The sequence below is a fragment of the Geospiza fortis genome, unplaced genomic scaffold (genome assembly GCF_000277835.1).
Source record: "Geospiza fortis unplaced genomic scaffold, GeoFor_1.0 scaffold12, whole genome shotgun sequence".
Taxonomy (NCBI): domain Eukaryota; kingdom Metazoa; phylum Chordata; class Aves; order Passeriformes; family Thraupidae; genus Geospiza; species Geospiza fortis.
Window position 1 is genome coordinate 3,337,328 of NW_005054323.1, and position 14,008 is coordinate 3,351,335.

The window sequence follows — 14,008 nt, forward strand, 5'->3', positions numbered from 1 at the left end:
CGCGCGAGGCGCGGAGGGCGGTGCGGGCCGCCCTCAGCCGGGTGTGGTACGCAGAGGCAGGTGCCGGCTGTGTGCCAGCACCGCTGTTGGCAGCCTTCAGTCACAAACCGAATATAGGAGCACACTGATGGAATTAATGCCTCTCAGCCTGGACAGAGCTTGAACGTGCTCGTGGTCTTGTAGGTTTTGGTTCTGAGCGTGTATAAAATGCTGTAGGGTAAGGGATGCAGTAAAACATAGGCAGTGTGGTGTATTTTGTCGGCTTGTATCGTTGTGTCGCCCTTCTGTCCTTTCTGCCTGTGTCGTGGTTTTGGACTAACCGGCAGCTCATTGCTAATACGTGCGGATAGGTGGTACGCCACACGGAGAGCGATCGGACTTTTTGCTCTTCCCGTGCTTGAAGGGAGGCTGACATAGCTCCTTTGCAAATGTCACGTGCTTTTCAACTCCGTCTGAAGTTTTCAGAACCTTGCATGAGTACGCAGAAAGTAATCCTGAGTGCTGTTCTACCATTAAACCAAATGGTCAGCGCCAGTTAGGAAGAAAATGCAAATCGTGCCATCTTCCTTTCCTGCTGGATAGGATAAGTACTTCTGCTGCTGTGTCTGGCCTGGAGATACAGCTTTTCCATAATTTGGAAATCTGGAATCTGAAGTGGTTTTGGCTCTTTGTACATAAGGAGGATCCAAGGTTTGTATTTGTTTCAGCTTAATACGTTCCTGACTTCCAGCAGAGAGACACATGTTGTTGGTAGTGCAGCCTTTGAATAGTGAATACTTCGGAAAATCTGAGCCTAAGCTATTTAATAGACCGAAGTTGCTCAGTAATTCTGTGGCAGAGCAATAGAAAAGTTAGAATAGTTCTCTTTTCCTAGTTCATTCTTCTATGAATGAGAGGGTGTGGGGCTTTATTCCATTAGCTTGCATAATGAAGACAGGGATAATTCTAGATTGCTTCAATTATCTGAAGACTAAAGCTGCGTAATTCCTTCCATATTAGCCCTGCAATATAGAATATGAACATTTTACTTGAGGATGGAAAGGACTTAAAGGAGCTGTTTAATTTATATGATAAATACATAGTTTGTAATTCATTACATTTTAACTTTAATTCCATTTTGTTTCTGCTTACTTTAAACAGCAATTACAATATTATTCAGATGTGAAGAGCAGGACTGCTTGGTTCATGAATTTGAGAAATGCAGGAACTCTGAATGACACGAGGTAAAAATACATTTTGAGATATTCATATGAAAATATTGGTTATGTATTTTAGAATAACTTATATATATACTAATACTACCAAAGTAATGTAATGTTGATGTGATGTAAAGGACAACTACAGTTTCAGCTAAAAGCATTTTGTGTGTATTTGTGAAGTCACTTAGCAAATACACAAATTACAAAATTGTGTACCTAAACACAGGTGTCTAGCACCATTTCACATGTGCCAGAGGATGAGAAAGATCTGCTTGTTCTGAGAGAACGTGACACAGCATCTGTTGGAGACTTCTCCCCTTCTGATGCAGCAGTTGGAGACACAGTAAAGGATTATGCAGATGTCTGAAATGGCTCTTGCCTTTAAGTGCCTAAAGTGGACCCTGAACCTGTACATGAATCCTGCCCGATCCAAAGGCTTTCTGTTTCCCATTCCCCAAAGCATTTTGTGTTGTCCTTCACATAAGTGATATAGAGCATATTTCAGTAACTGGATAAGAAACTTTTCTAAAAGTTTCTATTACCAACTGATATATATTATATATTCGGCCCATAGTAGCTATTTCATTGCCATAAGCATTAGCAAAAATTGAGATTATTTTCCTGAAGTGTTTGCTGGCAGGGAGACCTCTTTACACACTCAGTTGAAAGCTGACACTGATAGAGATGGAACAGCTTACGTGATTTTAATTATATTTTGTTAATTAAACTGTTCTACTCTTGGTTCCACTAAAGAGTAAAAGAGAATTGGTCTCACAGGTGCTTTAAGCCTTACGTAATGGCCACAAGGGTGCTTTGAGACTCTCTGGAGTAGTCTGTAATTCATAAGTGTTAGTTCATAAGCACAGTTTAAATAACATCTAATTACCAGGTTGCATGGATAATTCCAGTTGAGGAGGCAAGTGCTATGCATAAACATGACATGTGATACTGACATTTCTAAACTGTGTATAGCTACAGCAAGTTTTGTAGAGTCAAATGACATATATTTCTAAATGCGAGATGCTTTTGTCTCTGTTTGTAGAGTTCAAAATTTACACAAAGTCCTATTATGAAAATTCCTTACTTTGAAATCTGATGCTGTTTACTAAATGGGGTTAGTATATCTAAGGAAGTAAGTACCTTTTCCTCAGTTAAGAGATCTCTATTACCAATTTCATTTCAAAATTTCACCTCCATTTATAAGGTAAATTGTCAGTTACATCACCTTAAGAAAAATGAATACTTGTTTTATAAGATCATTTCATGGTTACAGTTTCATCCAAAGTTGTGGTCTTGGTATGTTTTTATTATAGGGAAAATGCTGTCTTCCATGCTTTTCCTCCTAATTGTGGACTTCTATGTCATTTGTAGCTCTTTAGATGAGACAACCTATGAGAAACTGGCTGAAGAAACACTGGACGCCTTAGCAGATTTCTTTGAGGACCTGGCAGATAAACCTTTTACCCCAGATGATTATGATGTCTCTCTAGGGGTATGTTTTAAACATTATTTTACCACTGTAATTATTATAGGGTTTTTTTCCTATTATTTGAAGGAGAATTTTAAATTAGTCACCTTAGTGCTGACACTGAAAATACAATGAATTTTTACACATTTATTGTATACTGACCGGGCAACAATTCTGGTGAGAAATAACACATACCATTGCGTGATTTAGGGAATCAAAATTTTTCATGTTTAGAGAAAGACATAATATAGAATAATAAATGAGCGCAGTGGAGATGGAAACTGTTTTCTAATTTCACGTTGATCTATAAATTTTCTTAAACAGGCACAGTCAGTTCCCTTCTGGTGTACTACATGGCATAGTACATCATGTGTAACTGTTAGAAACTGTTAGTTTCTTTGGTTGCCCTGAATACAGACAAGCAGCATTTGTATTGACCAGCTAGTGTATGTTTGTCCTGGCTTTAATGAAGACAGCCTGTGGTGGAGAGAAGCAACAGGAGGGTACAGTGTTTGGATAGGTTGCTGCAGAAGTGAGATCAGAGCATACATAGGGAAGAGGCCACTGTCACAGGAGACATTGCATGGCTGGAGCCTTCAGTAGTCAGTTAGTCAAATACAGGAGTGACAGACTCAGAACAAAAATGTCTGTGTTATTTGTACAGGGAATTTATTAGTTTTTATATAAATTCAGTTCCTGAAGTGATCTGTGTGTTACAGCCCTCAATATGACTTGGAGAAGAGTGCCGTTTCTCCCTACAGTACTGTCTGCTACACAGGTTTTTCAATACTGCTGTTTTTTGAGGTCACATAACTATTGCTCCCTCTTCATGTCTTAACCACAACGAGCTTGCTTTGTACTGGCACTGTCAATTAAGGTTTTGTGCTCCAGAATGTTGAATCAGATGATTTGGGTTTCACTGTGCAAAATGCAAAACCAAAACAAAAGTCTGTAGTTTTTGGACTTCCTTGTGTAACTTTGTCATCATAATTTTCCTTCTGTATTTCTGATAGCTAGGATATAAAATAACATATTGCCAGTAGCTTTCTGTTTAGCAAACACTACTTGTTGCTTTAATTAAGTATATAGATAATGTTACAGCTAATTGCTTTTCTGGTAAAAAGCATTTTTAAACATTACTCTTCAGTATGTTTTAGGAGATCAATATACCTATTAGCCTGATGTAACTATCCTAGGACAAAAATAAGCAATAGTTGAAATTTACCTTTTTAGTATTCCTAAACACTTCATTATGCTAAGCTGATGAGTCATATCATGATTTTTTTCTCCATCTGCTGTATGGTGGATTGTGTTTGACACTGACTTGTGAAGCTCAAGAGCTAATACTTTTACATCTTAATTTTTACCGGTGGTCCTTTACTATATAGACAGGATGATGACAATTAATAATATGCTGTCATTTCTGTTGAAAGGAGAAGGTTAAATAGTCCGGGTTTTAATTCTAAACAAACAGGGTCAGTGCTGCAAGAAACCGCAAGGTGGCGAATGTGATAAAGGTCTGCTGTGCCTGTTGTAAATGAGTAAATGAGTGCTTTGAGCAATTTATATCTTCGTGTTCAGGAAAAAAAAAGAATCTCTTTAGAAGAATACTTTTGTTACCAGGAAGGAGCAAACATTCATCCAGTAGTACAAAACACATACTGCAGTATTTCTTAAAATATGGTAAAACTGTCTTGCAATTTAAATTCTTAAGAAAATTCAAGTAATATTTTCTAGTATTTCAGAAGTACTGTAAAATGCATGAGAAAATGTTTTCAACACATCAGTAGAGGTTAACCTCTATTTACCTTGCAAGGATAGAGCAACAATACTTTCTAACAGCTGACACACGGTATAAATAATAGTATAATTTTTTGTTAACTCTTTGAAAACCTTTTTACTTATACTTATAGTGTGTCTGTAGAAACATGTAGCATGCTGAATACTTTGTATAGCATTATAAACCTCATAGAAGAATGTTATATACAGAACCTGTATATCATTATGCAGGCCTAATCCTCCATCCTATTCTTATTCTGCTGTATCTCTACATCTAAGACCATGAGATATGGAAAACTTGAAATTCTGACAACCAGAGAAGTAGCTTGTTCTTGCCCTTCTGTTCACTGTACTAATGTCCAATAGAAATAACTGGCAGGACAAACCTGATGGGACTTGTAACCAGGAGTCACTTTTATTTTTACTGCTTTTATCACAGATATATATATTCTGTGCCTTAAGCACAGAAACAGCAGGGAAACTAAGGTAAAAAATCAGATCCTGAGACTATTATTTTAAGCCTAGTGGTACTTGAGATACCTTCCTCTGAGTTACTTTGTAAGGGAAGGAAGCTTTGAGTTGCTGCTTGTGCTACAGAGTATGTTGGCAGGCAGTAGATACTCAGGCCTAAAAGTATTTTTCCCCATAGCGAGTGTTTATACATAGCAAATAGCCCGGGCAATGATATGTACCTCTAGTAGTATCTTCTGACTAAAGCATGAAAGGTATGATACCCTTAAAGAAGCTTTGTTGTGCCACAGGACTTGAAGTATTTAAGATACTGTGAACTAAATAAATTATTATCTGAATCATCACATTGCAATGTGTAGAAATATTTCCCTTTTTAATTAGTACAATTCAGATCACCTTTAGATCAACTCCAGTCCAAATATTGTTGTTTTTTCACTCTTAAAGTCAGAACAGAAAATATTTTTGTCAGTTACTAGAAACATGAATTATGTTGTCAGTAAGAAATACGACCAAGAAAGAGAAAATAAATCTTCACCAGGATAATGGTCTAAAGGTGGCATAACCACAGCAAAGCCAGACTCATGGAAAACCAGAATCATGGGATTTAGAACTGGAAGATTTTTTCAGGAATGAATCAGAATTATCAAGAAAAATATGTGTTTGTTCCCTCTTAAACTGTTACCATTAGTGAAGAAAAGTAAGGTAGAATTGCATGGCTCAGAAATCTGGCAATGACACATAAAGTTTCTTGACTTTGAACTACACCAGTTCTGCATTGTTCATTAATATAAAAAAGTTCTTTAATAATGATGTTTTTATCATTGCAAAATGAATTGCAATGTCTGGTCTTTTCAGGAGGCCAGGTCCAAGCTCAAGAATATTATTTAAGTAGTAACATTGTGAATGGTACAAACACACTAAAATCAAACTCTGACCAGAAGGTCTAAAGTCTAGATCAGACTCAAAGATATGCTAGGTTTAATTATCATTCTCCTTAGCTATTATTGTTTGGGAGATGGTTGAGAATCTGATACAGGTATGTAAGTTTCTGCCAGTGCAGGTGAAGTAATTGTTGTCAAAGTAACGGGATACAAATTTTTTATTTCTTACTTTCTTTGTCTTTTAAGAGTGGAGTACTAACAATTAAATTGGGTGGAGACATGGGAACATACGTAATCAATAAGCAAACACCAAACCGGCAGATTTGGCTGTCCTCACCCACTAGGTAAGTTAGTTACATAGTATCTGCAGACTGGGTGGAAGTGTATTTCCTCTTATTTATAGCATGGCATGATCCTGTAATATCCTTTTTATAAGTAACCCTTCTATTCGACATAGTCTCAAAACGTGATATAATGTAAATATTCAATAATAGTTTGGTGTAGGGTTTCCAGCGCACTGCAGTATTACTGGCATACCTAAATTAATTGTTACAGGAAATGTGTAACAAAGAATTTTCATATGCTGTTTCAGCCCAAAACCACTGCCTACAGGAATATAGCTTACTCATAGGAAATATAACCAGCAATGATTAAAAAGAAACAAACAAAGCTTCTGTTGGAAAAAGAGTGATGATGATGTCAACATCTAAACCTCCCTTTGTGTTTTAAACAGGGTGGCTCCTTCCCTTTTAAGCTTGTGGGATTTCCTGCTTTATATGTTTATGTATGCCACACTGGTTGTTTTTGTCCAGCCTCTGCACTTCACAGGAGACTTAGCTAGCTGCTTCCTCTGCCTTTCCTAATGATGTGTTTTGATCCATTTCAGGTTTTATGCTTGGTTTCAGCAAGGAGGGCAGCCATATAAGTGGGAAAATGCTGTAGCTGTCCCCCCTCAAAATCTGTATTCTTTGCCACGATCCCTTGAAAAGAACCCAGGGAGCTGATAAGTGTTAATAATGGTGAAGGAACCAGCTTATAAGATTTTTGCGTAACTGACACACGGGCTTCATCTCTTTATAAAAACCAAAATTCAGATAATTCCTGTCTGTTTAGCTCCAGGCGAGCTAAGATGACATATATGCTCCAGAATATAGAGTTTGAGGAAAAAAGTTAAATTTTTCCTTTTTATACTCCCTTAACTGATATTAGATAAACAGTGGTATTTTCTGGAACATGATGCTATGTGTTCACTTATTTCCTAACTTATGAAAGGCAACTCCAGCAAATACTGTATGATCTGAACTGTCATCTTCTTAACTGCAATATGCTGGGAATTGAAAGAAGGAAATGTTGCTGCCAGTAATTGCTTGCATTGAATGTTTTGGAGCATTTTTACACTAAATGTTTACCTTTAGTCTTATATTCCCTAATTTGTCAAGATGTGAGACATTTTTCTTGGGATTTTATTTTGCCATCTGTTTGCTGTTGAGTATCTGTACACCTGAGTGAAAACTTTACTTAGTTGACAGTTACAAAAAAGGGGCATGAGAGGATGTGTGCAACATGCCAGCAGTGTGATTGCAGTAATTTAATGTAGCTCCTGACTGAAAAGACTTTTCAGCCTTACAGAATGTTAGCAATAGCTTAATGTGATATTATAGTTTTTTTCTCTTATGGGTGAAACATATATGCAGACTTTCCATGAGAAATACATTTAATCTATTATTAACTTGGTAGGCATTTTTGCTAAAACCATTAATTTGAAAGTCACATTTGTACAGTCTTTTGGAGCTTCATAGAACTATGAAGGTGTTTCATGTCCTAACTTTATCACTGATATTTACTGCATAACATTTAAAACCAGTTCAGATAATATACATATTTCTTTGTCATTGATTAAGTGACAAATCTTAACCTGATTTTCGTGAATGACAGGATCTTATTCCATCATTCTCTGGGTGCAAGAGAGTATAAACATAAGCCTGTGCTGCAGAGGTGAAGTGAGAAATACTTAGTAAAATAACTGGAGCACATAACCCTGATTAAAACAGTTACTACTTCTGATGCAGACAGTGAGAATTCAGTGAAAGTGACTTGGATTTATGCTTGCCTTTGTAACTTCTCATACATTGAGCAGTGGTTGGAAAGTTCTTCATTTGACTGTTGTGAGTAACTCAGGATAGTCAAGGTTCAGATCAGTGCTTATGCTTGTGGAGAGAGAACCTGCAGATTGTTCTTATGTATGTACAGGTTAGTCTGTTTTTTAGCAGACTTGGCGTGTTGACTGACTTCCAAGGTATATGTCCTACAACATCAAGGGTTTCTCCATTTATCCCAGAAAATAATTTCATTCCTTTCTGTTTTCTTTGCTTATCTAATATTACCAGCAGTGAGTACCTTTGAGTCATTCTCCCACTTGACATTTGGAAAACAGGGTGGATAACAAGGTCTGGAGTAGAACCCAGGTGTTCAAGTTTCTTTCTTGATACTTAATGTAAGCCTGGAAAAACCAATCCAGTTACAATATACTAGCACAGACAAAAATAGCATTTTAGTTATAATCTCTCACATGCCAATATATTTGCTTTCAGGGGTTAAATTATTTTGTTGCATCTGAAAGGAAATTATTTGTGCTTTGCTGTGCTTAAAATATTTACAAGAACTAATCAGTGGCATTAATTCAGCATTATACAAATATCTGTAGTGATATTTATGTGCAAGAAAATTATATCTGTGAGGGAAGATCGGGATAAAGGAAGGAATTGTGGGGAAATCAGTGCCAAAAGCAGGAAGGGATAGTGCTTGTCTCCCCTTGGAGTGACTGATGTATCTTGTCACCTTTCAGATATATCTATTTGATGGCTTAGTAGTTTCTGACATATCAGGCCTTTTCTGCTCCACTTCCTCAGACTGCCCACCAGCCGTTCCCCAGGCTGTCTGTTCCTTTTCCTGGGTACTCTGTTGCATACGTTATGCATACCGATTTCCAGCAGGTCTTCTGAAATAGTGTATACTTACACAGTGTGTGATGTTCTGTTGTGTTTTTTTTTCTAGTGGGCCCAAGCGCTATGACTGGACTGGACGGAATTGGGTGTATTCTCATGACAGAGTATCTCTTCATGAACTACTATCAAAAGAGTTTTCAACAGCTTTAAAAACTAAATTGGATTTGTCCTGCTTAATATATTCTGGGAAAGAAGATACTTGATTGTATTCTACCTCATGGAAGTTTAAAGACTTTAACCTCAAGCCCAGCTCTTTCTTAGGCTGAAGTACCTGAGCTTAATTCTGTTGTTTTTCTTGGCATCAATATATTGTGCAACAAAAATGAAAATAACATACTTTTTTCTCTAGTGCTCAGTCTTTGGATTTCTGTTGGCTTTTTGAATCCGTGCAGTACATATGGTTGAGGTTGCCCATCCTGTCACTTAATTTCTTGCTTTCTTCCTGCAGAAGTCATGAATTTTTAGTTTCTATAGACTTGTTTGCATGTAAGGACTGACTGCCTGGTGACTTCTGACCAGCATGCAAACACTGAACTTTCCTTGGTGAAACATTCACCCAAAACAAGAAATACCTGTCAGTTACATTGACATAAATTGTGGTACTGTGAATGTATTGCCTCAAAATTTGTAGCTATTGTAATACATCATAGTCACATTTAACATGTCATAGTGCACGTAATGACAGTTTTTTTCTTAGCATTGCAGAACTTGCTATTCTCCAAATTCTAAATTGTAGTGTGTTTCACCTCAGGATTTTTTTTTTTAGCTGAACCTTAAATTACTTAGACATTTTTGTGGTTCTGAGCATGATATGGAACTGGAAAAGCTAGTATGTGAAGCTTAAGCTGTATAGCAATACCTGTGCAAACATTTAATTCTGTTAATGTGCATTTCTCTTTCTCTACCCTTTTGTTCTTCAAAGAGTGAAAATACTTTTTTTTTTGAGCTAAGCAAAATTAAGTTAATGAAAATTTGCAGTAATTTTATCCTACTGCATTTCTTCAATAGTTTTAGATTATCTTCTTATCACCATGGTACAAGTTGCCCCCTGGTACTGTGCTGATGGAGAAATTTATTGGAATCAAATATTGTTCTTAGGCTGATGAAGCTGTCTTCATTAGGCTATTAAATATGTGAATGAAATAAACTATATACTCCAGATCCTGCAACAAAAACATTTAAAGAAATAATGAACAGCAATACTTCAGCAATTGCACTGTTGTAACATTACAGCTTGCAGATTTTAACTGTCTGTAAAATGGAAGGACCAAATTATTGACTAATGCATGAGGGAAAAATTATACCATGCTCTTGCAGATTGTATGAAAAGATGTTCAGTGCACAGTATATTTCTTTTTGGTTTCTCTGATCCTGTGGTTAGTTTGGCATGATTCTCTAGCTAGCTTGACAGGTAAGGATTGATTTTGTCATTGAAAAACAATAACTGTAAAGTGTTCTTGCCAGTGTTTGCATTTAGAGTATAAGCATTGTTACCTGCTATTTCTCACTACTAAACAGAGAAATGTTTCAGTGGAAGTAGCTCCTGGTTAATGGTTCATGCTCTGTGCATATTTTACAATCAATATAAATTTCAGCTCTACTGGATGAGGTAAATACAATGACTCCCAGACCTCAAAAGAGTAAAGCATGTTTTTTCAAAAAAGTACAGGGAGGTAAAAATAGAATATGTTTTTGCTGTTCTGAATTTAGAACACTGAAGATAATTTATAGCATATGGAAATACGTATTTTTATGTAGTTACTTTTATAATATTTAGCTCAGTCTCCTACAATTTCAGATAGTCATTTAAACAAGTTTGTGTAGAAGCTAATGAGTTGATATTTGAGTCAAGGATACCTGGTTATTCCTTTGCCTGACCATGTGAAATTATTTTTTCCAATTGACTTCTCCAAAAATTATTTCCTCAAGTATTTGCATGCAGTATGACCACTAATATGCATCTGATTAATATTTGGAAGTTAATTTTCCATTCCCTTACATCTGGTAGAAATGTTTATACTGAAATAAAATTGCATGTGAAATTCTTAATTCATTATGTAAAGGTGTGATTCGAGAGTTTGATGATAAGGGTGAAGGCCACAGACATGCATACTTTTGAATTCTTTCTGTTTCGTAAAACATACTGGAAAGATTCTGTGCAAGTGTGGCCAGTTGACGTGAATTTTGTAAGAGCAGTTCAGCTTTCACAGTTTACATGCCTTGCCCTTCATCTGTAATGCTACTGCTATTTATGCAAACAATTTCCTGGGTTTAGGTATCTGAGTAACAAATGCATTTAATTTTAGCTGAAGATAAATAGTGTCAGCAAGTTAGAATGAGTTTTATCTCGATGTACAAAATGAATCATAGGACATGACTCATTTTTTGCTTTAATACTTGCATCTCGTTGTTAGTAGGGGGCAAGGACTCCCATGAGCCATCACACTTGTACAATGGAGGCACAGAATGAGCTCTGATCCTAATGTCAGACTGCTTATTGCCCCAAGACAAGTAACACTTCTGTACTGTTTTTTACTTCCGTAACATACAGAATAAAAAGACTGTTGCATAGTTCCCCACCTGACATCATGTCAATAGTTTCTTGCTTCACCTCTCCCAAAAGAAATAGCTGAAGGACAATCATTAAATATAGACTACGCACAGACAATATTAATAAGAACCACTGTGTTATGGTCATTACTTTTTTCCACAATGCAGTGCTCCACTGTTGGTGAAGGAGAACATGCAGAATATTTTGGAAGGATGAGTTGCCATTTCATAGCTTTACTGGTTGCCTAAGCTCAGCACATAAATTGAGGTGTACTGGGTTTTTTTTAGTTACACCAGAATTTTCATCAACTGCTAATCTGACCTAAGTTCTTGTCTAGTGTTTGCTCGTTTTCTTTTCCACTTGCGGGTAATTTGTAAGAAAACATTACCTCTTTGTAGGATTTATCCTTGTGATAAAATCATTACATCTTATTTCCTTAAAATTTGGCAACTTCAGTAAATGGGATAAAGGCCTGTCCTGAAGAGGAGGTACTGGAATAAAAGAAAGGGGGTTTACAGGAAGGTTTGTGTTGGATTATTCTTAGCTTCTGGTTAGTGGTTGAACTCCGCGATTGTGCTAACCAGCTCTGTGATATGTGCAAGTCCTGGGAAGGAAGGCAGAGGCTTGCCAGAAAACCTGGAAGAACGTTCAAAATACTAAAGGAAGCATGGGAGGGGCAGAAGCAAAGTCTATCAGGAAGAAATTAGCTTTGCCCAACAGCAGATGTCGTTGGCAGGGCAAGGAGAGATGTGGGGCAAACTGCTTCATGTCGCCCTTTAGGGAATGGTGTTTTAAATTTATTCCACACCACTATATATAATTGTAACCAATCAAACATGTTCCAGCCCATTTTGCTATTGAGATTTTTTTTAAATTCCTGTATAAAGATAAGAAAAAATTGTGTGGAGTTACATCCATCTCTCTCCCAAATCGTCTTTTATGTAAATTGTACTGCTGGCAGTTTTAGAACAAAGACAGTATTCATGCTTTTTACTGAGGGAGGTGACCAGTGGAGGTTGCTTTGCTGCTGATAGGATAAACAGAGCCATGAACAATTAAAGTATTCTAAACAGTTCCTAACTGCAAACTTTTTTTTTTAAATTCAGGTTAAGGAAAGACAGACAAGTTTAGATTAGAAAACAATATGTATTTAAAATAAGGCATATAATGTTGCTGCCCTCTCCAGTTTGCTGAATTGATTTTAAAATTGTTTGTGTTGTGGTAATTATGCAAAGTGATCAGTAACACAGTGAATTAAGTTTGCAAGCATTGTTACTTTCCAGATGTAGGCTCTGCTAGCCATCAATGTTCTCTACCGTTGTACTAAAAGAAATCAGTTATATATTTAATTTGTCCATAGTCTTACTCCTCTTAACAACATTTTAGGAGCATTAACCAGACATCCTAAGGCCACTGTTACAAAAGATTTTGAGAACTAACAGATGAAGTTTTAAAACGTTCATTAAGGAAAAAGGCACCCACTACAGTGTAAACCAAGTAATCTGACACATACCTGGAAGTAAAACTAAATTTCCATTTCTTATGCCTTGATTCTGCCTAAAAGCAATATTGCATTACGTGCTGATCATAGAATTAGTCTGTAGGTGACTGAAAACACCAAGTTTATAAATTAGCCCTGATTTAGTCTTTTTTTTTCCCTCCGATTTTTGCTGTTGAGGCTTTTAGACTGAAATAGGTACTTGAAGGCTAGTGTGTGCACTTGCATGTTAATTATTAACAGTAGCTAGAAGCAGGCCATTCCATACAATATCTGAATGCAGTTTCATATTTGCTCTAATAAAATAGGTTCTTTCAGGGCCTCCTTCCAAAGTCCAGCCCCTTCACAAAGAATACTGTTTGCCGTCCTTATCTTACTTTCTGTATGAGATACAATGTATGAACTGTACCTGTTGGGTAAGAAATTTATCTGAATTAGAAATGCAGTGGGAATCTAGTATATTTCTCACCTGCAAATAGCAGCAAACCATAAAACTTTAAGTAGACTTTGTTCCGCAGGCCTGATACGGGTGGGACTGTGCTGTTTAATTTTAGAGGGGCTTGCAAGGGGTTTAACTGTCCACCAGATAAGACAGCAGATAAGGAATTCCTGGTGACATTTAGTGCTTTACAATGCGAAAGAAATACGACTCCAAAGAATCCTGCCAGGGCTGTTTGGCCTTGCCTTTCTCATCTCAGCTGCAGGATAGCAATGATGCTGAAAGCTGATACCTGTGGAATGCCAGCCTGAAGTGTACTTCTCTCATGGTATGTTGCAGTTTCGGGAACGGTATTGGTCGACTTGCAGAGTAACACGGGGTGTTCCGGCCTGCAAATGGAGCTACTCTGCCTTCTGCTAATCCTGGATATTTCAGCCGAGAGTGATGATGTGAACAGAGCTCTCCCGAGCTAATAAAGTGGCCGCAGCTAGTCTGTGATAAAGAGCAGGGAAAAGCATATTGAGAGGCGTACGTGGAACACTGCGCTGTGGTGTTAAAGGCTGTCTCAGAGGTCTTCCCGTTAGAAAGGTTCAGATGGGCAATGATCCCAAAGTTCCAAACACACTGATGTAAACGGAAAACACACCCAAGCGCTGGGCTGGGTGATGGTGCGCTCTGCCAGCGGCGACCGGGCTCCGCCGTGCCCGCCCGTGGGTC

The 14,008-nt window shown here is 37.2% G+C and overlaps 1 protein-coding gene across 1 annotated transcript; it reads left to right on the forward strand.

The window, feature by feature from the left end:
• The first annotated feature begins 586 nt into the window (after positions 1–586).
• On the forward strand, positions 587–11,872 carry FXN (frataxin). Its single transcript, XM_005420882.2, has 5 exons — positions 587–690; positions 1,141–1,223; positions 2,571–2,691; positions 6,045–6,142; positions 8,853–11,872. The coding sequence occupies exons 2-5, from the start codon at positions 1,186–1,188 to the stop codon at positions 9,004–9,006; spliced, it is 411 nt and encodes a 136-aa protein (XP_005420939.1). The 5' UTR covers positions 587–690; positions 1,141–1,185; the 3' UTR covers positions 9,007–11,872.
• Positions 11,873–14,008: the final 2,136 nt, after the last annotated feature.

Bases quoted from the DNA above. Each gene is read 5' to 3' on its own strand.
- FXN (XM_005420882.2), top strand. From the start codon at position 1,186: ATGAATTTGAGAAATGCAGGAACTCTGAATGACACGAG. The intron at 2,692-6,044 runs GTATGTTTTAAA...TTGTCTTTTAAG, and splicing joins ATTATGATGTCTCTCTAGGG to AGTGGAGTACTAACAATTAA. The intron at 6,143-8,852 runs GTAAGTTAGTTA...TTTTTTTTCTAG, and splicing joins TGGCTGTCCTCACCCACTAG to TGGGCCCAAGCGCTATGACT.